The following is a 26,730-nucleotide window of genomic DNA, read 5'->3' on the forward strand; positions in this document are numbered from 1 at the left end:
TTTATATGTTGACATCAGGAGATGTTATACAGTTCTGTATTGCCTTTTATTGGTTGTGATTTAAACACTTTCTTATTATTTATTTAAATATTGTCAAGACATTCTTTTTGTTTGACATCAGCCATTATAAAGAATAAGGCCATCTGAGGTGTGTGTGTGTGTGTGTGTGTGTGTGTGTGTGTGTGTGTGTGTGTGTGTGTGTGTGTGTGTGTGTGTGTGTGTGTTACTGTTTGTGTTTGTTTTTAACTGTGTAATAAAGTTAATGATTCAAAATGTTAGAGTTCCTTATTTTCATACCAAAACTTGCACGACTGTTAAAAAAAATGCATTTGGGACTTTTCTTTGCTTTTCCTTGTTGTACCGAACCGTGACTTCTGTGAACCGTTACACCCCTACTGATAATCCATGACATGGCGTTTCATCACGGCAGCATTTAGTTTAGACGGTAGCTGCCGGGTCCCGCATGAGCTCAGACCCTCCTCTTTAAAGCTTTATACCCAAATCAGCACTTTTGAAACAGGAAGTGAAACAGAGGGATATGAGGCATGGCTAGAATTATCTGTTTGGTATTCGGAGCTCAACACTTCATCGACATGTTTTTAATATATTTGTATATATCTGAGAGCTGTGCTGTTGCCTAAAAGTAGCCTGATAGGTGACCTTTAATGGAAAACAATACGAATGTTACGTCAATCCTTAACCGGCTTGTGGAATGGCATATAACGACATACATTAGCTTTAATAAACAGGAGATTAAATATGAAATGAAGGAAACTCACGAGAAAGGGACCGGAAAGGCGAACCGCTCCCTCAGGTCGACGCTCATGAAGGGAACATAGGCGATGCCGTTGATGGTAGACGTACTCCTGGAAATTAAGAAGGAGAATATTCGATAGATAAAGTGCTCTTGTAGATGAATGTGCATCGTCCCTTCTTATACAAATACAACTTTAGAAAAGAATACGTGTACAGTAGATACTTCAATCATCCTGTCGTGGGTCTGTGTTAAGAAGATCCACGACATTTATTCAAAAGACTCCCCAAGCTGCGGATTAGACTTCGAGGGACGAGCACCGGATTCATGTGGATTTCAGCTCTGCTTTGGAGACAGCGATCGGACTTCCTAGGGTGCCGTGAGGAGGAGGCCGTGAGTAAACCAATTTAAGGGCTTTTAATTGGGCGTATGTGCTTTATACGCTTTTTAACACTCTTGAATCCCTCAAGAAATCTCTCAAAACTCATTTATTCGCTTTCGCTTTCAAACTCTGATCAACAACCCCTTCACATTATTATAATGTGCTTCAAGTGTGCTCACAGGGTTGTTCTAAATCTAGCACATTTACGTGATGAACTCAAGCACTCATGTAGATTAATGTTCTTTATTACATGGCTTGGTTGAATACTCGATTCTGATTGGTCAATTCAGAACACGTGACACGTTGTTAATCCAGAAGTACAGACTCATTGGACTGCCTACAGTTTGCTTTTCGAACTGTTTGCTTGTGTTTATTTTTCCGTTGTCTCCCGTCTGAGAGCAACATGGAGGAGTTTAATATTCATTTTAATATATTTGGAGAGACATTACGGGCTATGAAACTATTTAAAGGCAGTTTGACAGCAACGGGGCAGAAACCCTTAACACGGAGCGACGGTCCAGACAGAGCCTGTCGGGAGTTCTTTCACCCGTAGTGACCGCCTCGCTGCCCTTACATATCCCTACAGTCGATACTTCAATCATCCGGTCGTGCTGCGTGGGTCTGTGTTAAGAACCGCTCGGCTCCTTTAGATGTAATAATAATATCTTGCTGCAGCAGTATCAGACTCGGCTCGAGCTCACCTGAGCACCTCGATCTCCTCGCCGCTGTAGCGCTGGCCCGACGGCTCGCTGCTCTGCACGGCCCTCACCGGCTGCGGACGCTCCTGGAGGCTGAAGTCCGGCCCGAGGGGGAAGAACTGCCGGGCCGGACCCCCAGAAGAGGAGCTGCCGCTGGGGGGGGGTTTGGATCCAGGAGGGCCCGGTCGGTCCTGAGTGGGAGTGAGTTTGGACTGGGACTCTTTGAGACCCTCCGCCCTGACAGAACAGAGAGGAGAGGTTCATTGTTATGTCGTTATTGATTTAAGACGTTGAAAGAAACACAAAAAAACAACAAAGACACCAATGCTTTTGTTAATAAACGGACATTACTTCATTTAAAGTGAATACAGTTAATTTTGAAATATTCTTATTTTTCATTAAAGTCCTTAAAGGCTCCTCGATAGGAATGAAGTCCTTCGGGTTTCCATTAAGGAGGAAGATCTCTCTCTGAGACGCTGGCCCGAGTACAGTCATAAAGGAGGCACCTATTCATTAAACTATACTGTTTTAATTGAATCTGGAATATAAAGTCACTTTCAGTCTAGGGAAATAATACACAAATCAATTATACTAAGTACCGTACTTTTCGGACTATAAGCCGCGACGTTTTCCCCCATTTTGTTTGTACAGCTGACGGCCCTAGGGAACCTCCTAAATCTATGGATTTTACAGGTAAAATTAACCACCTTAAACTCTACGGGCTCTAGGACCGGTCCGCGCCCGCCACCTCTAAGCGGCGGGCTCCAGCAGGAAAAGCTGGAGGCCGGAAAAGAGTGAGACAGGTAGCGCGCCAAAGTAAGGCAAGGCAAGGCAAGTTTATTTATATAGCACTTTTCAATGCAAGGCAATTCAAAGTGCATTAAGCATTAAAAAAGAAAAGCTAATAAAATAAACATTAAGGAAAAATACATGGATAAAAGTTACAGTGCAGTTTAAGATGTGAACAGTTCAATTAAAAGCAGCGACAAAAAGAAAAGTCTTCTTGCTGGATTTAAAAGTAGTCAGAGTTGCAGCGGACCTGCAGGTTTCTGGGAGTTTGTTCCAGATATTTGGAGCATAATAACTGAACGCTGCTTCTCCATGTTTAGTTCTGACTCTGGGGACAGAAAGCTGACCAGTCCCTGAAGACCTGAGAGATCTGGATGGTTCATAATTTAGCAGGAGGTCAGTAATGTATTTTGGGCCTAAACCATTCAGTGCTTTATAAACCAGCAGCAATATTTTGAAATCTATTCTTTGACACACAGGAAGCCAGTGTAAAGACTTCAGAACTGGAGTGATGTGATCCACTTTCTTAGTGTTAGTGAGGACTCGAGCAGCGGCGTTCTGAATCAGCTGCAGCTTTCTAATAGATGTTTTAGTGAGACCTGTGAAGACACCATTGCAGTAGTCCAGTCTACTGAAGATAAAAGCATGGACACGTTTTTCCAAATCCTGCTGTGACATTAGTCTTTTAATCCTCGATATATAAAGTGAAAGTGGAACGGAGAGACAGAACGAGAGCAAGATAGACGGACAATTTAGCTGCTGCGGCTTATATGCAGGTGCGCTTTGTAGTCCGAAAAGTACGGTAGTTAAAGTAATATCTGGTTTATTTCTTATACATTTTTGGGATTGTTTGAGACCCTCCGCCCTGACGGAACAGAGGGAGAGGTTTATTTGTGTGTCGTTATTGATTTAAGACGTTGAAAGAAACACAAAAAAACAATGACAACCATGCTTTTGTTAATATATAAGAAAGACATCAACTGACATGACCTCACTTGATTGAAAGGGAATACAGTCAACACAAATGCTGAGTGTTTATAGACGTAATGGTCATATTCATAAAGAAAAATGTATCAATAAAAAAATGTAAAAAAAAAAAAAAACTAAAAAATGTTTTAAAATATAAATACTGTTCATACAAATAATGGTAATATTGATAATTAGAAAAAAAGTATTCAAAAAGAAAAAACTGTTTGGAATAAGGCAAGTTTATTTATATAGCACTTTTCAACACAAGGCAATTCAAAGTACTTTATTAGAACAACAAAAAGTATCCCGTGCATACTTGTCAACCCTCCCGATTTTCGCGGGAGACTCCCGATTTCATTGCCCTCTCCCGGTTTCCTCCCGGGGCATATTTCTCCCGCATTTCTGACAAAATCAGATTTATCAGGACTGTTTCCACTCTGACTTTAATACAGCTAACACCATTGTTTGGTTTCCATGGTAACACGTCTCTTTAGCATACTCTTTAGTAGCGCGCAACTCAAAGTCTGAGAGGGTGAGGCACAGAACAAGAATCGACAACTACTGCACTCAGAACTACAATAAGCACGTTAATGTTAATCTAACAGCTCCGGCGACCCCCCCCTCTAGAAAAGGGTGCATGAAAATGTAAATCACGCTATCTGAAACGCTTTCATGGCTGTGAAATATGTCAGGTGACTTTAAACAGGAAGTGCTTTACCTCTCTAAAGCTTGACGAGCCAGCTGCTTCAGCTTGATCTGCAGCGCCTGGTCCGAGGTCTCGTTCGACTACAAACAAGAAGAAGGGGATTGTTAGAGCCAGTATTTTGTTTTTATAAGAAAGGCCACGTAGTCGTGACGTCTGTAGTCAACCAGAGTATAAAGACTACAATTCCCACGGCGCCTCCTCTAAAGTGACAGTGATGGGCAACTTGTTAGAAAGAGGCTGTCGGGGAACCGTTTCTAACAGTTCACTTTAAGTTATTAGGTTGATGTAGAAGAGACATGAAGAAGAGGGGACACATGTTGATGTAGAAGAGACATGAAGAAGAGGGGACACATGTTGATGTAGAAGAGACGTGAAGAAGAGGGGACACATGTTGATGTAGAAGAGACATGAAGAAGAGGGGACACATGTTGATGTAGAAGAGACATGAAGAAGAGGGGACACATGTTGATGTAGAAGAGACATGAAGAAGAGGGGACACATGTTGATGTAGAAGAGACATGAAGAAGAGGGGACACATGTTGATGTAGAAGAGACATGAAGAAGAGGGGACACATGTTGATGTAGAAGAGACATGAAGAAGAGGGGACACATGTTGATGTAGAAGAGACATGAGAAGAGGGGACACATGTTGATGTAGAAGAGACATGAAGAAGAGGGGACACATGTTGATGTAGAAGAGACATGAAGAAGAGGGGACACATGTTGATGTAGAAGAGACATGAAGAAGAGGGGACACATGTTGATGTAGAAGAGACATGAAGAAGAGGGGACACATGTTGATGTAGAAGAGACATGAAGAAGAGGGGACACATGTTGATGTAGAAGAGACATGAAGAAGAGGGGACACATGTTGATGTAGAAGAGACATGAAGAAGAGGGGACACATGTTGATGTAGAAGAGACATGAAGAAGAGGGGACACATGTTGATGTAGAAGAGACATGAAGAAGAGGGGACACATGTTGATGTAGAAGAGACATGAAGAAGAGGGGACACATGTTGATGTAGAAGAGACATGAAGAAGAGGGGACACATGTTGATGTAGAAGAGACATGGAGAAGAGGGGACACATGTTGATGTAGAAGAGACATGAAGAAGAGGGGACACATGTTGATGTAGAAGAGACATGAAGAAGAGGGGACACATGTTGATGTAGAAGAGACAGGAAAAGAGGGGACACATGTTGATGTAGAAGAGACATGAAGAAGAGGGGACACATGTTGATGTAGAAGAGACATGAAGAAGAGGGGACACATGTTGATGTAGAAGAGACATGAAAAGAGGGGACACGTGTTGATGTAGAAGAGACATGAAGAAGAGGGGACACATGTTGATGTAGAAGAGACATGAAGAAGAGGGGACACATGTTGATGTAGAAGAGACATGAAGAAGAGGGGACACATGTTGATGTAGAAGAGACATGAAGAAGAGGGGACACATGTTGATGTAGAAGAGACATGAAGAAGAGGGGACACATGTTGATGTAGAAGAGACATGAAGAAGAGGGGACACATGTTGATGTAGAAGAGACATGAAGAAGAGGGGACACATGTTGATGTAGAAGAGACATGAAGAAGAGGGGACACATGTTGATGTAGAAGAGACATGAAGAAGAGGGGACACATGTTGATGTAGAAGAGACATGAAGAAGAGGGGACACATGTTGATGTAGAAGAGACATGAAGAAGAGGGGACACATGTTGATGTAGAAGAGACATGAAGAAGAGGGGACACATGTTGATGTAGAAGAGACATGAAGAAGAGGGGACACATGTTGATGTAGAAGAGACATGAAGAAGAGGGGACACATGTTGATGTAGAAGAGACATGAAGAAGAGGGGACACATGTTGATGTAGAAGAGACATGAAGAAGAGGGGACACATGTTGATGTAGAAGAGACATGAAGAAGAGGGGACACATGTTGATGTAGAAGAGACATGAAGAAGAGGGGACACATGTTGATGTAGAAGAGACATGAAGAAGAGGGGACACATGTTGATGTAGAAGAGACATGAAGAAGAGGGGACACATGTTGATGTAGAAGAGACATGAAGAAGAGGGGACACATGTTGATGTAGAAGAGACATGAAGAAGAGGGGACACATGTTGATGTAGAAGAGACATGAAGAAGAGGGGACACATGTTGATGTAGAAGAGACATGAAGAAGAGGGGACACATGTTGATGTAGAAGAGACATGGAGAAGAGGGGACACATGTTGATGTAGAAGAGACATGAAGAAGAGGGGACACATGTTGATGTAGAAGAGACATGAAGAAGAGGGGACACATGTTGATGTAGAAGAGACATGAAGAAGAGGGGACACATGTTGATGTAGAAGAGACATGAAGAAGAGGGGACACATGTTGATGTAGAAGAGACATGAAGAAGAGGGGACACATGTTGATGTAGAAGAGACATGAAGAAGAGGGGACACATGTTGATGTAGAAGAGACATGAAGAAGAGGGGACACATGTTGATGTAGAAGAGACATGAAGAAGAGGGGACACATGTTGATGTAGAAGAGACATGAAGAAGAGGGGACACATGTTGATGTAGAAGAGACATGAAGAAGAGGGGACACATGTTGATGTAGAAGAGACATGAAGAAGAGGGGACACATGTTGATGTAGAAGAGACATGGAGAAGAGGGGACACATGTTGATGTAGAAGAGACATGAAGAAGAGGGGACACATGTTGATGTAGAAGAGACATGAAGAAGAGGGGACACATGTTGATGTAGAAGAGACATGGAGAAGAGGGGACACATGTTGATGTAGAAGAGACATGAAGAAGAGGGGACACATGTTGATGTAGAAGAGACATGAAGAAGAGGGGACACATGTTGATGTAGAAGAGACATGAAGAAGAGGGGACACATGTTGATGTAGAAGAGACATGAAGAAGAGGGGACACATGTTGATGTAGAAGAGACATGAAGAAGAGGGGACACATGTTGATGTAGAAGAGACATGAAGAAGAGGGGACACATGTTGATGTAGAAGAGACATGAAGAAGAGGGGACACATGTTGATGTAGAAGAGACATGAAGAAGAGGGGACACATGTTGATGTAGAAGAGACATGAAGAAGAGGGGACACATGTTGATGTAGAAGAGACATGAAGAAGAGGGGACACATGTTGATGTAGAAGAGACATGAAGAAGAGGGGACACATGTTGATGTAGAAGAGACATGAAGAAGAGGGGACACATGTTGATGTAGAAGAGACATGAAGAAGAGGGGACACATGTTGATGTAGAAGAGACATGAAGAAGAGGGGACACATGTTGATGTAGAAGAGACATGAAGAAGAGGGGACACATGTTGATGTAGAAGAGACATGAAGAAGAGGGGACACATGTTGATGTAGAAGAGACATGAAGAAGAGGGGACACATGTTGATGTAGAAGAGACATGAAGAAGAGGGGACACATGTTGATGTAGAAGAGACATGAAGAAGAGGGGACACATGTTGATGTAGAAGAGACATGAAGAAGAGGGGACACATGTTGATGTAGAAGAGACATGGAAGAAGAGGGGACACATGTTGATGTAGAAGAGACATGAAGAAGAGGGGACACATGTTGATGTAGAAGAGACATGAAGACGAGGGGACACATGTTGATGTAGAAGAGACATGAAGAAGAGGGGACACATGTTGATGTAGAAGAGACATGAAGAAGAGGGGACACATGTTGATGTAGAAGAGACATGAAGAAGAGGGGACACATGTTGATGTCGAAGGGACGTGAAGAAGGGGGGACACATGTTGATGTAGAAGAGACATGGAGAAGAGGGGACACATGTTGATGTAGAAGAGACATGAAGAAGAGGGGACACGTGTTGATGTAGAAGAGATACCGTGTTAATGCACAGCTCCACAGCCTGAGTGTACAGCTCCACGGCTTCATCATCGTTCCCCTTCTCGTCTTCCTCGAAGGCCTGAGTGACCAGGAAGTGAGCGCGCTCCAGGTCCAAATGCTGCCGGGACTTCAGCGGGTCGCTCTTCTGGGCCTGGACTGGGGTCAAAGGTCAAAGAGATGGAGCGGTTAGGACGTGAAAGATACACAATCCTTCCTTCAGAGAGGTGTTGATTTAACTCTACGGTCATGTTGTGCTCGTGTTGAAGTGTATTGTGATAGAGATGTCCTGCCCCTAAGTGGTTGACCAATCACAACAGAGCCGGCGAACTAACCAATCAGAGCAGACTGGGCTCTGGTTTCAGACAGAGGGTGAAAAGAGGTGCTGCAGCACAGGCAGTATGAGAACAATAAAGCATGGAGACACTACATACTGATATACACCTGAACATCAGCAGGAGAGGACTCTTTAAAGTAGAGACACTACATACTGATATACACCTGAACATCAGCAGGAGAGGACTCTTTAAAGTAGAGACACTACATACTGATATACACCTGAACATCAGCAGGAGAGGACTCTTTAAAGTAGAGACACTACATACTGATATACACCTGAACATCAGCAGGAGAGGACTCTTTAAAGGAGAGACACGACATACTGATATACACCTGAACTCAGCAGGAGAGGACTCTTTAAAGTAGAGACACTACATACTGATATACACCTGAACATCAGCAGGAGAGGACTCTTTAAAGTAGAGACACTACATACTGATATACACCTGAACATCAGCAGGAGAGGACTCTTTAAAGTAGAGACACTACATACTGATATACACCTGAACATCAGCAGGAGAGGACTCTTTAAAGTAGAGACACTACATACTGATATACACCTGAACATCAGCAGGAGAGGACTCTTTAAAGTAGAGACACTACATACTGATATACACCTGAACATCAGCAGGAGAGGACTCTTTAAAGTAGAGACACTACATACTGATATACACCTGAACATCAGCAGGAGAGGACTCTTTAAAGTAGAGACACTACATACTGATATACACCTGAACATCAGCAGGAGAGGACTCTTTAAAGTAGAGACACTACATACTGATATACACCTGAACATCAGCAGGAGAGGACTCTTTAAAGTAGAGACACTACATACTGATATACACCTGAACATCAGCAGGAGAGGACTCTTTAAAGTAGAGACACTACATACTGATATACACCTGAACATCAGCAGGAGAGGACTCTTTAAAGTAGAGACACTACATACTGATATACACCTGAACATCAGCAGGAGAGGACTCTTTAAAGTAGAGACACTACATACTGATATACACTTTAAAGTAGAGACACTACATACTGATATACACCTGAACATCAGCAGGAGAGGACTCTTTAAAGTAGAGACACTACATACTGATATACACCTGAACATCAGCAGGAGAGGACTCTTTAAAGTAGAGTCACTACATACTGATATACACCTGAACATCAGCAGGAGAGGACTCTTTAAAGTAGAGACACTACATACTGATATACACCTGAACATCAGCAGGAGAGGACTCTTTAAAGTAGAGACACTACATACTGAGATACACCTGAACATCAGCAGGAGAGGACTCTTTAAAGTAGAGACACTACATACTGATATACACCTGAACATCAGCAGGAGAGGACTCTTTAAAGTAGAGACACTACCATACTGATATACACCTGAACATCAGCAGGAGAGGACTCTTTAAAGTAGAGACACTACATACTGATATACACCTGAACATCAGCAGGAGAGGACTCTTTAAAGTAGAGACACTACATACTGATATACACCTGAACATCAGCAGGAGAGGACTCTTTAAAGTAGAGACACTACATACTGATATACACCTGAACATCAGCAGGAGAGGACTCTTTAAAGTAGAGACACTACATACTGATATACACCTGAACATCAGCAGGAGAGGACTCTTTAAAGTAGAGACACTACATACTGATATACACCTGAACATCAGCAGGAGAGGACTCTTTAAAGTAGAGACACTACATACTGATATACACCTGAACATCAGCAGGAGAGGACTCTTTAAAGTAGAGACACTACATACTGATATACACCTGAACATCAGCAGGAGAGGACTCTTTAAAGTAGAGACACTACATACTGATATACACCTGAACATCAGCAGGAGAGGACTCTTTAAAGTAGAGACACTACATACTGATATACACCTGAACATCAGCAGGAGAGGACTCTTTAAAGTAGAGACACTACATACTGATATACACCTGAACATCAGCAGGAGAGGACTCTTTAAAGTAGAGACACTACATACTGATATACACCTGAACATCAGCAGGAGAGGACTCTTTAAAGTAGAGACACTACATACTGATATACACCTGAACATCAGCAGGAGAGGACTCTTTAAAGTAGAGACACTACATACTGATATACACCTGAACATCAGCAGGAGAGGACTCTTTAAAGTAGAGACACTACATACTGATATACACCTGAACATCAGCAGGAGAGGACTCTTTAAAGTAGAGACACTACATACTGATATACACCTGAACATCAGCAGGAGAGGACTCTTTAAAGTAGAGACACTACATACTGATATACACCTGAACATCAGCAGGAGAGGACTCTTTAAAGTAGAGACACTACATACTGATATACACCTGAACATCAGCAGGAGAGGACTCTTTAAAGTAGAGACACTACATACTGATATACACCTGAACATCAGCAGGAGAGGACTCTTTAAAGTAGAGACACTACATACTGATATACACCTGAACATCAGCAGGAGAGGACTCTTTAAAGTAGAGACACTACATACTGATATACACCTGAACATCAGCAGGAGAGGACTCTTTAAAGTAGAGACACTACATACTGATATACACCTGAACATCAGCAGGAGAGGACTCTTTAAAGTAGAGACACTACATACTGATATACACCTGAACATCAGCAGGAGAGGACTCTTTAAAGTAGAGACACTACATACTGATATACACCTGAACATCAGCAGGAGAGGACTCTTTAAAGTAGAGACACTACATACTGATATACACCTGAACATCAGCAGGAGAGGACTCTTTAAAGTAGAGACACTACATACTGATATACACCTGAACATCAGCAGGAGAGGACTCTTTAAAGTAGAGACACTACATACTGATATACACCTGAACATCAGCAGGAGAGGACTCTTTAAAGTAGAGACACTACATACTGATATACACCTGAACATCAGCAGGAGAGGACTCTTTAAAGTAGAGACACTACATACTGATATACACCTGAACATCAGCAGGAGAGGACTCTTTAAAGTAGAGACACTACATACTGATATACACCTGAACATCAGCAGGAGAGGACTCTTTAAAGTAGAGACACTACATACTGATATACACCTGAACATCAGCAGGAGAGGACTCTTTAAAGTAGAGACACTACATACTGATATACACCTGAACATCAGCAGGAGAGGACTCTTTAAAGTAGAGACACTACATACTGATATACACCTGAACATCAGCAGGAGAGGACTCTTTAAAGTAGAGACACTACATACTGATATACACCTGAACATCAGCAGGAGAGGACTCTTTAAAGTAGAGACACTACATACTGATATACACCTGAACATCAGCAGGAGAGGACTCTTTAAAGTAGAGACACTACATACTGATATACACCTGAACATCAGCAGGAGAGGACTCTTTAAAGTAGAGACACTACATACTGATATACACCTGAACATCAGCAGGAGAGGACTCTTTAAAGTAGAGACACTACATACTGATATACACCTGAACATCAGCAGGAGAGGACTCTTTAAAGTAGAGACACTACATACTGATATACACCTGAACATCAGCAGGAGAGGACTCTTTAAAGTAGAGACACTACATACTGATATACACCTGAACATCAGCAGGAGAGGACTCTTTAAAGTAGAGACACTACATACTGATATACACCTGAACATCAGCAGGAGAGGACTCTTTAAAGTAGAGACACTACATACTGATTACACCTGAACATCAGCAGGAGAGGACTCTTTAAAGTAGAGACACTACATACTGATATACACCTGAACATCAGCAGGAGAGGACTCTTTAAAGTAGAGACACTACATACTGATATACACCTGAACATCAGCAGGAGAGGACTCTTTAAAGTAGAGACACTACATACTGATATACACCTGAACATCAGCAGGAGAGGACTCTTTAAAGTAGAGACACTACATACTGATATACACCTGAACATCAGCAGGAGAGGACTCTTTAAAGTAGAGACACTACATACTGATATACACCTGAACATCAGCAGGAGAGGACTCTTTAAAGTAGAGACACTACATACTGATATACACCTGAACATCAGCAGGAGAGGACTCTTTAAAGTAGAGACACTACATACTGATATACACCTGAACATCAGCAGGAGAGGACTCTTTAAAGTAGAGACACTACATACTGATATACACCTGAACATCAGCAGGAGAGGACTCTTTAAAGTAGAGACACTACATACTGATATACACCTGAACATCAGCAGGAGAGGACTCTTTAAAGTAGAGACACTACATACTGATACCTGAACATCAGCAGGAGAGGACTCTTTAAAGTAGAGACACTACATACTGATATACACCTGAACATCAGCAGGAGAGGACTCTTTAAAGTAGAGACACTACATACTGATATACACCTGAACATCAGCAGGAGAGGACTCTTTAAAGTAGAGACACTACATACTGATATACACCTGAACATCAGCAGGAGAGGACTCTTTAAAGTAGAGACACTACATACTGATATACACCTGAACATCAGCAGGAGAGGACTCTTTAAAGTAGAGACACTACATACTGATATACAGCTCAACATCAGCAGGAGAGGACTCTTTAAAGTAGAGACACTACATACTGATATACACCTGAACATCAGCATACAATGGGCTGGGAAAAAAATTGTTAGAAAGGTTATAACAATTAGAAAATAAATCAGCGTCAGGCCCATTCAGAGCTGCTGGGTTAGCCTGCAAACACGACACTCCCACAGAATGTGGTCACACACACACACACACACACACACACACACACACACACACACACACACACACACACACACACACACACACACACACCACACACACACACACCCACACACACCACACCCACACACACACACACACACACACACACACACACACACACACACACACACACACACACACACACACACCACACACACACACACGATGTCCATGTTGACTATCTGTTGGTCTGCTGTGTTACTAAAAGCATGTTTCGTGTAAAAACAATGGTGCTGTTTATCTTTGTATCTAGCTTTGCAAGCATGCACATTAATATCCAGTGTCAACAACATGCAGATGATGAGTGCATGTCCAATGACAAAGAAAGCCTCAATGTTCCTGCAGACCAGTTAAACAAGTTATTGCCTTACAGGAGTAGAAACAGCATTAAAACCAATTAAATAATCAGAGCTTTGGGGAATGTTGATCTGTCACACTGGGACACAGCATGTGTGTGTAAAGCCAATGTTGTGCGATACTTTATAATGTGAAATATTAACCAAAATGCATCGTTGAGCTATAAACGACTTATAGAAATATCAACTGAATCTGCTATGCATGTGTATAATGGATGCGTGAGAGAAAACAATTATTTGTGTCAATAACAGTTGAGTAAGCAAACATAGTAAAATGTGTGTCCTGTGCAAATCTTAGACCTACAATCCGTCTTATATTCACTCTTATGACAACAACTATGCACATGGGAATAAAACAGTGGAGTTTACCTGCATTGTGGAGGGCTTGGACTCGATCCAAATACTCGTTCACTTTGACCTGGATCCCCTCCAGTTTGGACCCGGCCATCCCAGAATATATCAGGGCCTGGGCTGCCTCCTGGAGCAAAACAAATCCCAGACGGACCAAGTTATTAATTTGTCAAATGAACATTAATTAAGCAGTCTTTGGCCTTTACAACCCCTGGTCCCTACTACAATTGTGTTAAGCTTCTTCTTGCCCCTGTTGAACATGAACAGAGACTATCTGGAAATTATTATTATTTTGTTTTTTGGTACTTTGTTATAATTATTAATCTGAGTGAAAAAAAAGAAAAAAAGAGAATATATATATATATAATTGTTATATTTTTTTGTTTCTGACATGTTCAATAAATTGACTAAACTAACTAAACTAACAATAAGGATTAAAAAATGATGTGTCATGCAAGAAACACATTTGAATCTACAACATGAAATAATTCAGAGGTTAAAATAATAAATATGTGTGATGGATACAAATTGCAAAATGTACAACTAAAATAAATAAAATATTCAATCAAAATTCAGTTTTATTGTCCCCAGTTAGTAAAAGTTGTTATAGAATAAGAGACAACATTTAGGTATTATTATTATTTAGTAGCAGTTTATAAGCTTTATCATGAATTAAGGTTAAGGAAACTAGGTGAAAAGCTACATTATTCACGTAATACATATTCCCATTTGTTAGCTGTTTTCTTTTTCATAAAGCAGTTATATGTTATAAGGCAAAGTGGCAGTATAAAGGAATGATGCAGTGGCAGTCCCAACGCTTTGTACAAATGAAAGTTCCTTGTTATTGTTAACAGAAGATCAAGCACAGCCTGAAGAGACAAGCTAAATAATGGAAGTCAAAGTAAAAGTGTACCTGTAGCAAGGTGAGCTAAGTGCTAACTTTGGCAGCTACCTGTCTGTCAGGTTGAAACGTATTTCCACTTACCTTATAATAGAATACAGCCTCATTGTATTTGCCACTCTGGTCATAGGTGACAGCTGTTTTGGCAAATTTGAAAGCATCGATCTCCAGCGCCGTGCAGTCCATATTGAACTAAGTGTTGACAAAGTGACAAGCTAGCTAACTGCTAACGTTAGCTAGCTTCCATTCACCAAAAATAACCAAATATCTGTCCTTTCCTCGAAACACAGTTCGTTTCATCAACTCGGAGAGAACATAGTGATGGTTATCCTGACGAGAGAGGTTAATCCAGGGGTGAAAGCTGGCTAGTTTATGTGTTGTTGTACCTTTTGACAGATGACTGTTTTACTAGCCGATACCAAAACAACCATGTTGTTTCCGGGACACGATTCGCGCATGCGCACATTGGAGTGTGTTCTCTTCACGTGAGTAGGAAATAAGGGAGATACTTTTTGATCCTTGATGAAATTGGGAAATTATTGTGTTACAGCAGCAGTGTGTTAGTCATTTAAATATTTAAAAGGTGGAATAAAGTATAGGCATAATAAAATAAAAAAATATAATACAAAATAAACGATCAACCAATCACAGACAATGTCTCCTGTCTTCCGTAAACACCTGTCTTCGGTGTATGACAATGTTATTGAACAGTTACATTTTAACAGCAGGGACAACTTTAGCCAAAGATCTGTACAGTGTTTCCACTTTATAGAACATTTGATAAGCGATACAAATATCTTATCGAAACAGTTCGTTTAGGTTAGAAAGATATGGAGGAATGAATACCTCAAACACAAACGTTCTCCGGATACAAGACTTAACCACCCTAGTAAAGTAGACTATCAAACAAAGCATATTAGCGCTGTCCTCCGAGCTTCTATCGGCAGGGACCGTCTACAAAGTGCAACACTGAAACATGATGAAACTAAAATATTATATAACTTCCCTTCTCATTTGGTAAAGTTCAACCAAAATTAAAGATTGTATTACTGGTAGCGAACTGTAAGCACATGAGCATTAAGGAACTACATCATTGGAAGTATGAAGCCTCTTCATTTATAAGTGATTTAACATAGATATAATGTACAATTTAAAAAAAGCAAAACATGTTACCCTAAAACCAATGCTTAGACCTCTAGGCTAACATCAAGTGTTTAAACACACGATGATAAACATATAAATGCATCAATAATTATCATCAAAACATAAAATACACATTATCCTGAAATCGACCATCCTGCATAAATGAGTACTTTTACTTGTTGTACTTTAAGTATATTTTGATGCAGGACTTTTACTTGTAACAGAGTATTCCTGCACTCTGGTACTTCTACTTTTATGTGAGTAAAGTAGTAGTAAGAGTACTTCTTCCACCTCTAAGTATAAAAGTCCTTATAAATGTATACACTATTAATACAAATCCAAAAGCTTGCTTGGTTGCACACAGAATAGACATACTTCATTAAATACACACAATAAAAAAACATCATGCATGAGTACGTGCTTTATTTTGGTCATGTGTTACTGATTTGTGAGGAAAAAACTACAACACAGTGGGACTAAAACATGAATTAGCTTCTAGATAAATCACATAACTGTCATCTCTACATATTAAAGTGTGAAAACATCACAATACAAATTCTTAAGAAAACAGCTCTGATCTAATTATGTAAAAACCAAAGATGCAGTAACTCCTATTGGCCCACATAAAGCAACATTTAAAGTGTTGGTCCTTTTATATCAAATGATTACTATATACTGATATGATAAATGAGGTTACTGCATCTCTGAAAAGTCAAAGAAAAGCATTTGTAAGAGTAGAAGTATGACCGCAGTGTTTAAACAGATGGAGCTTTCTTCTGGCAGATCCATTGTTGTTTCTGATCACAGGTCACTGATAGCCATGGTGTTCTGGGGTTGTGCCAGATAGAGATTACACAGTGCCCCTCAGTAGGTGGGTCTACCCAGGAGCTGAGGAACAAACAGGAAGTTTAGATAAAGGCTGATATATTTTCAGTGTTTAGTAACGTGTCTCTTACCTATCAGTCAGATCACTTCCATCTGCCCACTTCCATCTCCCGTTTTCAACTCTCAGGCCAATCCAGAATCCGATAGTTGATATACTGTAACTATTGATGATGTTCTGACAACAGAGGTATCAGGTATTTAAATACAATACTCAAATCAACATGTTATGAGATGGATATATAGGTATGGAATGTAGGTAGGTAGGTAGGTGGATAGATACTTAGATAGATACTTAGATATATAGATAGATATATAGATAGATGGATAGATAGATACTTAGATAGATGGATAGATAGATAGATAGATAGATAGATAGATAGATAGATGGATAGATGGATACTTAGATAGATATATAGATAGATAGATAGATAGATATATAGATACTTAGATAGATAAATAGATGGATATATAGATACTTAGATAGATAGATATATAGATACTTAGATAGATAGATAGATGGATAGATGGATAGATAGATAGATAGATATATAGATAAATAGATAGATGGATAGATGGATATATAGATAGATAGATAGATATATAGATGGATAGATGGATAGATAGATAGATAGATATATAGATAAATAGATAGATGGATAGATGGATATATAGATACTTAGATAGATATATAGATAGATAGATAGATATATAGATACTTAGATAGATAGATAGATAGATAGATAGATAGATAGATAGATAGATAGATGGATAGATGGATACTTAGATAGATATATAGATAGATAGATAGATAGATAGATAGATAGATAGATATGTCTTAGATAGATAGATAGATAGATAGATAGATAGATAGATAGATAGATAGATGGATAGATGGATAGATAGATAGATATATAGATAGATAGATAGATAGATAGATAGATAGATAGATAGATAGATAGATAGATAGATAGATAGATGGATAGATGGATACTTAGCAGGGCTGGACTGGGACAGCAAATCGGCCCTGGCATTTAGACCCAGACCGGCCCAAATCCATAAAACAAACAAATAGTAGCGGTTATTGACAAGAAGAATAACTCAGTATAATTAAAAAAAACGCTATTATTATCCTTTTTACGTACCAGGGGCAAACTAAACTAATACATACAACAAGTATGTGTAACTATCAATCATTAGAAATTAGACCTTCAAACCCTCTCACAAAGCGAACAGTGACCGAGCACTAATAGGGGGGTCTGATGGTGGTGGAGGCGGGGAGGGAGCGGATCAACTCAACATTGTAAATAACCAACAAAAGACGATCACCGGTTCATCTTGTTTTTGGCTTGAGAATAGTTTGGGCAGCGTAAGAGCGTGAGATTGAGAGTGAAAGCGTGTGTCACACGCTAGATGCGTGAGAGTTAGCAACCCTGCATTACCTGCTGCAGGTGGGGCACCAGTTATACAAGAGGGAGACAATAGCTGTACTTATTTTTTAATGAGCCACATGCCATGATGCACCAACTTCAGACTTCCTTACAGAGCCACTCCTCCACCACACACGAACGTGCACATGACCAATGAGGGCACGAGATAAGTTTGTGCACAGATGGAAGGCTGACAGGCAGGTAGGCCAAACCAAGTTCCCATCAGCAGAAACACGTGGGTTTGCTATCCTGGCTCCAAAATGGTGGAATGAGCTCCCCATTGAAATCAGGACAGCAGAAAGCTTACACATCTTCCAGACTGAAAATTCATCTCTTTCGACTCCACTTCGAGCGATAGAATTGTTAACAAAGCACTTATATACTAAAGGACTGGCTTATCTAAAGCCAGTTGAGTAGCACTTGAAATGTTTGGCTCTATGAAACCTGATGTACTTTATGATTCTGTTTTCTTCAAGGTTGTGTCTTCCTGGTGGAACGCACTTATTGTAAGTCGCTTTGGATAAAATCCTCAGCTAAATGCAATGTAATGTAATGTCTGGGGGGGGGGGTATGCCCACCCCCCAGAAGAAAAGTTTTAAAAATAACCCCTTAAATGATGACTTCTAGTTAATTTAAGGGGGGGGGACCCTATAGTGCCCTGCCTCCCCTTTCTATGACAACACGATAGAGATAGGACCAGATGAGTCTACAGGATGAGTCGACGGCATCTTTTCTTGGGCTTGTTTCTCCCACAGATTGACGCTCTGATATGACTCCCTGATAAACACTGCTATGTCATTGATTAGGTTGAAAAGTGCTCCACATTCGATGACATTTTGGGTAGTTTCAGCCAGGACAAGATTAAGAACATGAGCATAGCACCACACATGGACATGAGTGGGTGACTGGGAGGTCATCAGTGCAGAGAATCCTTTGTACCGGCCTTGCATATTGGATGCTCCATCTGTTGCATTACCTATACACACATGCCCTTGTCCAGTTTCAGATGCTTGAAGTATTGTCCGGTGGATGCATGGCACTTCACTAAAGCCACAAGCCTCTCTTGCACAGTCTCATTGACATATTTTAAGATTACTGAACACTGATCCTGAGAAGTTCTGTCTTGTGTTGTGTCCAGCTGAACAGAAGACATTCCGGCCTTCTGGACATCACTGGAGATACTTTCTTTGATTAGACTACGAACAGTTTCTATGATGGAGTTAACAGTAGTTTTGGAGAGTAGGGTGATGAGAGACCCTCTACCTCTTGTTCCACTGGATTGGTGCAATTTCTTGCTCTTCTCTACGCAATCATCCAGATGCTCTTTTAAGCAGATATCATACTTTCCTAATAAAAGGATGAGCTCCAAAATGTTACCGTGGTCCACGGTGTTGTCAGCTAGCATATATGCTCCCTCATTCTCTACCTGCCTGCACTTTCACCACACGCTCCAAAACCTGACGTCTCTTTCGGACTTGTTCCCTATGAGCAGACATCTGACTGCCAGCAAACATGCTTTCGATGTCTGCTTTAGAGCACCGTAAGAAAAAGCTTCAGCACAGGTTGAATGTGTAATGCTCTTTTCGTGCTCCTCTGTACGCTGGTGTGCGTGCCTCCAATCTGACATTCCAGTTATAAATGTGCCAGTGTCAGTCCTCTTCCCAAATGCCAGACATACAAAACAAAACAACATATGACGTCCCTTGCAATATGACGCCACTTTCTGCTGGTGCCATCTTTACAGGTGAATACCGTCTGCACAACTGGACTTCTGGTATGTTGTTGTGGGTGCTGTTCTAAAAACATCTGTAACATAGATGGCTCGGGGCGGGGAAAGTAATCTATGTCCTCCTGCTCTTTGCTCTCCTCACTCTCCTCCTCTGGGGATGCTACCTGGCTCAACACAATGATAGAGAATGAATGGATTCCCTGATAGAGGTCCATACAAATAGGCATTGACACAATACCACACAGTTAATGGTCAAAACTACATGTGTGCCTCCATTTTTTATCTATTTCTATATTATTCATTCTATATATTGTCAATCAAAACTACCACAACAAGCTGACTATAAACATTTTCTTCAGGTCCCAAAAGACCACTGTTGCCCTTATAACCAAATAAGTAAATAAACTAAACGAAACAAGCTGCCAGCTGACAGTAATTGTTCATGAATGTTGGTTAACTTTCAATGAGACAACGTATCAGAGTCCCATTAAGCTATATTTTAACTTGCCAGGGAAGACCTAAAAAAGCCAGCTTACTAGCTTGGAGGCTAACGAATGTTTCTCTTATAATATTTGTCTTATTAGTGCTTCATCAAAGGGATATTAATGGGTTCCAGAACTACAGAGTATCATAACCTTAATAATAATCTTTTCCTAATTTTCTTAGCTTCTGCTTACCGCCAGTTCTCCTCGCTCTCCCCACTCGCGCTGATCTCTCTCCCTCTCATCATCTTCCTCACCACCAATATCGGCCACGGGTTAGAAGAAGATGGACCTGCACCTGTACTAAACATGTCGGTTATTTTGACACAAGCGGCAGCATCAGCACGAAGGGCCTGCTTTTTTCTTGCCCGCAATTGTTCTGCTCTCCCTTTTCGCTTGGCCTTCGCCTTCGCCATTTCTAACTCGAACTTTTTTTTTTCTCGAAAAAAAAGGCAGTTTGGCTTCAACGGCCGGCTCACCTCCTGGGGGCGTGATTTAATGATGCACACCGAGCAGCCCAAAGGGGGAGGTGATTAAAGATTTGATTGGGCCGGCCCAGTGTCAATTACTAAAAACATTTAAACAGAGGGCCAATATACCCGTCTTATGGGCCGGGACTTCAGGAAGAAAAAAAAAAAATGACGTGTCGGCCCAAAAGGCACGTCGGCCCACCGGGAAAATGCCCGGTATGCCAGATGGCCAGTCCACCCCTGATACTTAGATAGATATATAGATAGATAGATAGATAGATATATAGATAAATAGATAGATGGATAGATGGATATATGGATACTTAGATAGATATATAGATAGATAGATAGATAGATATATAGATACTTAGATAGATAGATAGATAGATAGATAGATAGATAGATAGATAGATAGATAGATAGATGGATACTTAGATATATTGTCACAGTCTGCTTTCTCACTCACCTATTTTCTGCATTAACATTCCTTAGTCACCTGGTAGTCACACCCTGTCTCTCTCTCACTCTGTTACACCCATCAGCTCCATTAGTATTTAGGGCCACTTCACTTTCACCTCAGTGCCAGATCGTACTTTGCAGCATGCCAGTCTTTCCCGCATTACCCTTCAGATTGCTCTCCCGTTTTCGACCCCGTCTGTCCCTGACCAGCCTGCCTCGCCTGCTCCCTGACCCGTTCTGTACCTGCGACTCCCGTCCTGCTTTCTCCTGGAACCCTCGCCTGTCCCCGACCAGCCCTTTGCCTACTATCTGCCGTTTTGTCTCCTACCAGCCTATTGCCATCAATAAAGCTGGTTACCGACTATCCCTGGTTTCCCGTGTTCTGCATTTTGGTCCTCAGCTCGTTTGTGACATATATAGATAGATAGACAGATAGATAGATAGATAGATAGATAGATAGATACTTAGATAGATAGATAGATGGATACGTTTTCATTACATAATTGTGTTACCTTTTCATTTTCATTATGTGCTGCAGCCAGATCTGCATTAAGTGCTCTGCAGTATTCTCGAGCTTCTTCCCAGGTTAACCACTGTTTAGGCCCAACATTATTGATCATGATGAAATAGCAGCGACGCTCACGGTATTTCCAGTTCTTCTCACACAGTCGACACTCTTTCACTGAAACAACAGAGGCCAACCCATTATCCACATGACTGCTTTGTAGTTGTGATCATTATAATAACTTTTGTTAGATGGCCAGGTAATAGTCTAGCAGGAAGGGCCCTCAGATTTTGAGATACCCGAGGTAGAACAAATGACAACAATGATTTTCTTATCTTTAGGGTCTCCCATTAATAAAATTGATTGTTGGCAAATTTTATTTTGGGGGGAAACCTTTTTTTTTGGTTGTTCTTTAGAACTACCCCAATCCCTGAAAAAGAGCCGAATTAGACCAGGCCGAATGGGAAAGGTGACAAGAAAGCCCATCACTTGAGAATGACCACTCTTTTCCTCTTCAGATTTTAAGGTATGAACCAGGTGGCTGTCCTACATCACCAAATAGTCAGACACTTATTAACTAAAGAAATACTGAATTATAGTCCTGTAAACTTAGCTTTAGTTTAGATGGAAATTGTACTTTGTGGTGAAAGATTTATTTAGGACTCCATCACTATTCTCTCATTTATCAGAAAAACAGAAATCCCTACAAAATATACCATTACTGAATTGTCTAGGGTGCTATTGAACACTAACCAGTAGGTGTATGGAAATATCTGGTACAGTTCTATTGCAATGAGATTTCTTTAGACAGGCCTCTTCTCTGATACAGTCAAACTCCGAATGGGGGAGAAGTGGCACAATAGCCTATAAGTTAAGAATGCTCACTCTGATGGTCATTATATTTGGAGAAGGAAATACCAGGTGGCTACATCACCAAATAGTCAGAATAAGAGTAACCCAATACAATAAAGTGTATTAGTTCTAAATTGCAAGCCTCTAAAACATAGGTAAATAGTACAGGTTTTATTGAAACTGGAACCTTAATTCAAAGTACAGTATACAATTCATCAAATAATTCGGTGAGAGGTCAAGTATATAGATGCTAGAATATAAGGTTAAATGTCAGGTTCCTCAGAAACGTTAGGGGACACATTTTGACGTACAGGGAAGGCCAACAGAGAGGCACTTTCCACTCTCTCCACACGTTGCATCTTTGCAATACAAGTGAGTAATGTCTCTCACCTCTGCAGGTGCTGGGGGTTTTGTAAATAGCACTGGTTGAAAGGCCCCATCTCTGACAATCCACCCCCTTTGACATTTGCATATTGTTTTACAATAGATATTGTCAAGCTTATTTATCCTTGATGGTTCCTGAACATACCTCGACCCAGTTTGCAGTACTCATTGATGATCCACTGAGCTCGACTGACGTTGAGCTCATTCCAGTTCGTCTCCATTTCTTGTATTTGCGTTGTCAAGCCATCCTTCTGTGATGTCAGGGTCTTGATTTCTGCAGTCTGCTTGGCGTTGTCTTCAGAAAGTTCAGAGGTAACTACAGAGACAGACAGAGGGAGGTGTTGAAGCTTCTGTTTAAATGTTCTTAACAGACGTTGAAGAATGGGTTCACATGTTTGAATCTATCTTGAATCAATAGTCAAGTGCTCATATGAACACGTGAACAACTGCCTTGTTTGGTGCAAAATGATATTCTAAACTTTACCTGAAGATTATGGGAAGTTCTGCAGTCTACAGTGCGTTTGTTATTTCAAGTACTTCAAGTATCAAATACAAACATATTTGCACAGAGCCAGTTTGAACATCAGGAAGGATAAGTCACGGAGCTTACTGATTAACAGGAACAACTTTAAACTGCGGCTTTTTGCCCAATTAGCAAAACAAGCAAACACCTTCACACACGCTTCACTTTCACGCCACATGTCAGCTTCCTATTGCTACATTGTGGCAGCAAGCGAGAGGGGAGAGGTTGGATCGACAGACAGAGTCACAGAGCTTCCGGTCACATCTAATACAAACTGTTGAACTGACTTTCACTCAGAAGATACTCACAGTAGATACGAAGACCCATGATGGCTAACAGTACGATCCAACACACTGCTATCGGAAGAACAAACCTCAAGCCTGAAAAACAAGCATTCTGTTAAAAAACCTAAACAAAGGATTTAAAGTCATATACACAGATACAGTTCAGTCTAAAAACTGTGGCCGCTGGTTGGTTAAAACATGCAATATATACACATATATTAATATAGAATACTGTTGTATTAGCTGCAAAGTGTCTCAACTGTAGGCTATTTTTATTATATGTACAGCACTTTGGCTCGACCAAAAATCGTTTATAAATGTGCTATATAAATAAAACTTGATTTGATTTGATATAAAATACTTAAAACACTAGTGCAAGGTCAGGAGTTTAGTCTTATGGCCTAAAATAATTTAACAGGCTAAGCTAATGCTTTCAATACATTATAAGCATACCGCTTAGCAATTGTAACCATAGTCACTATCTCACTGTTTTACCTTTTGTTTGTTTTAAACGTGTTAACAGTATTAAATAGTGAAATGTATTGCTCATGCACCTGGAGGGGATGCCTTTGGATCCACGGTGCCTTCTGGTGCAGATCCTTTTTTGGTGTCGTCTGAAAAATAAATACATAATGTGTTTTTATGAAGTTTATCAGAATCAGAAACTGGTTTATTACCAGGTAGGTTAACATAGGGGGAATTTGACTTGGTGTTGTGGTACATACATTAAAATACAAATAAAACACAGATAGAAAACTATTTTAAGAAAAATATAATAACATACATTTTTATTTTTTAAAAACTAAAATACATATATTCAATGTAAAACTGCTATAGCAGTATTTACATTGAATATGGTTGAGATCGCAGAAATAGAATTGTAATAAATTATGTCCAGTATTGAAAAACAAGACATTATTATTATTATTATTAAGTATACCTCCTGGGTGTCACTGGCACAGCGCTGTCCTGGTTGACATCCTACCTCCACAACAGGAAAGTTTGTCTCCATCAGTGGCTCAAACTCACCCCCGGCCCCAGTCCACCACGGTGTACCCCAGGGCTCTGTACTTGGCCCCCTCCTGTTCACCATTTACATGCTCCCCCCCGGCCAGATCATCCGACATCATGGACTCAACTTCCACTGCTACGCTGATGATACCCAACTGTATCTCAGCACCACTCCATCCTCCCAGCTCCCCCCTCAGTCTCTCATCAACTGCCTGCATGACATCAAGACATGGATGTCCTCAAACTATCTGAAGCTGAACAGCGGTAAAACAGAGCTCATGGTTGTGGCACCCAAGGCCCTGCTCCAGAAGGTTGGTGACTTCGTCCTTGAGGTCGACGGCTGCTCCATCTCCCCATCTCCTGAAGCCCGCAACCTGGGTGTGATCCTCGACTCCACCCTTTCCTTCCATTCCCATGTCAAATCAGTGACCAAATCGGCTTTCTACCACCTGCGGAACATTGCCAGACTCCGACCGTCACTCTCGGAGTCGGTTGCCGAGACCCTGGTGCATGCATTTGTCACCACTCGCTTGGACTACTGCAATGGTGTCCTGTTCGGGGTTCCCAACAAAACCCAGGACAGGCTCCAGTATGTCCAAAACTGTGCAGCTCGGGTCCTCACACACACAAAGCCGTGGCAGCACATCACTCCCACCCTCATCCACCTCCACTGGTTGCCGGTCAAGTCCTGCATCACCTACAAAGTCCTCCTCCTGACCTACAAGTCCCTCCATGCCCTTGCCCCCCAGTACCTATCGGACATCCTCCACCCACATGCCCCACCCCGGAACCTGCGGTCTTCAGACTCTGGCCTGCTCACCACCCCCCGCACCAAACTGAGAACCTTCGGGGACAGAGCCTTCAGCGTGGCAGCCCCCACCCTCTGGAACGCTCTCCCTGCAGAGATTCGCAACATCCCCACACTGGACGCCTTCAAAAGGCCCTCAAGTCCCATCTGTTCATCAAGGCTTTCGGCCCTTAAATCGATCTGTTGTTTTGTCTGTCTGACCTTTGTTTTGTGTGTGCTCGCCCTATTCCTGTAAAGCGACCTTGGGTCCCTTGAAAGGCGCTATAGAAATATCAGTTATTATTATTATTATTATTAATAATGTAATGAATGACAAACAAAAGATAAATACAATTTTTTTTTTTAATTATGAATACAAATATATATTGAGAAAATGTATTAAGCTGTATGATTAATTTGTCATATTTTCCATCATAATGTACTCATCATTTAAAACAAAAATTGCAACGGGGGGTCCCCGCCAGAGGATAATGCTATATGGGGGTCCTTGTCATGGCAAAGTTTGGGAACCCCTGGGTTAACACATACGAGGAATTGTACTTGGTGTTGTGTTTCAAACATAAACATACATAAAAAGAAAAGAAACATTTAAAACACAGATAGAAAACTATTTTAAGAAACCTATAATAACATTAAAAAAAATATATATATATATAGGAGTATTTACATTGAATATGGTTGAAATCGTAGAAATAGAATTGTAATAAAAAAAAAATTGGAATCAAATAGGGGCAGTAACGAAAAACAAGATATTGTAGACATTGTGTGCATTTCACTTTTTAACTTTTTAATGCTATTTTATTTTTCCGAAATATTTTGGACTGTTTATTTATTGTGTCTTAAT

General features: G+C 40.8%; 2 protein-coding genes across 2 annotated transcripts in view; both read right to left on the reverse strand.

The window, feature by feature from the left end:
* capn7 (calpain 7) overlaps positions 1–15,373 on the reverse strand; it is a 32,284-nt gene extending 16,911 nt beyond the window's left edge. The window contains 6 exon segments of the mRNA XM_071206005.1: positions 780–866; positions 1,838–2,071; positions 4,311–4,378; positions 8,184–8,341; positions 14,042–14,150; positions 15,009–15,373. Coding sequence (XP_071062106.1) covers positions 780–866; positions 1,838–2,071; positions 4,311–4,378; positions 8,184–8,341; positions 14,042–14,150; positions 15,009–15,110 — 758 coding nt within the window. The 5' untranslated portion in view covers positions 15,111–15,373.
* A 1,153-nt stretch (positions 15,374–16,526) lies between these two features.
* Positions 16,527–24,156, reverse strand: LOC117460578 (snaclec bitiscetin subunit alpha-like). Its single transcript, XM_034102105.2, has 5 exons — positions 24,092–24,156; positions 23,406–23,576; positions 22,032–22,201; positions 17,024–17,127; positions 16,527–16,955 (listed from the first exon to the last, which is right to left on the reverse strand). The coding sequence occupies exons 1-5, from the start codon at positions 24,108–24,110 to the stop codon at positions 16,823–16,825; spliced, it is 597 nt and encodes a 198-aa protein (XP_033957996.2). The 5' UTR covers positions 24,111–24,156; the 3' UTR covers positions 16,527–16,822.
* Positions 24,157–26,730: the final 2,574 nt, after the last annotated feature.

Source organism: Pseudochaenichthys georgianus, chromosome 16 (genome assembly GCF_902827115.2).
Source record: "Pseudochaenichthys georgianus chromosome 16, fPseGeo1.2, whole genome shotgun sequence".
Taxonomy (NCBI): Eukaryota; Metazoa; Chordata; class Actinopteri; order Perciformes; family Channichthyidae; genus Pseudochaenichthys; species Pseudochaenichthys georgianus.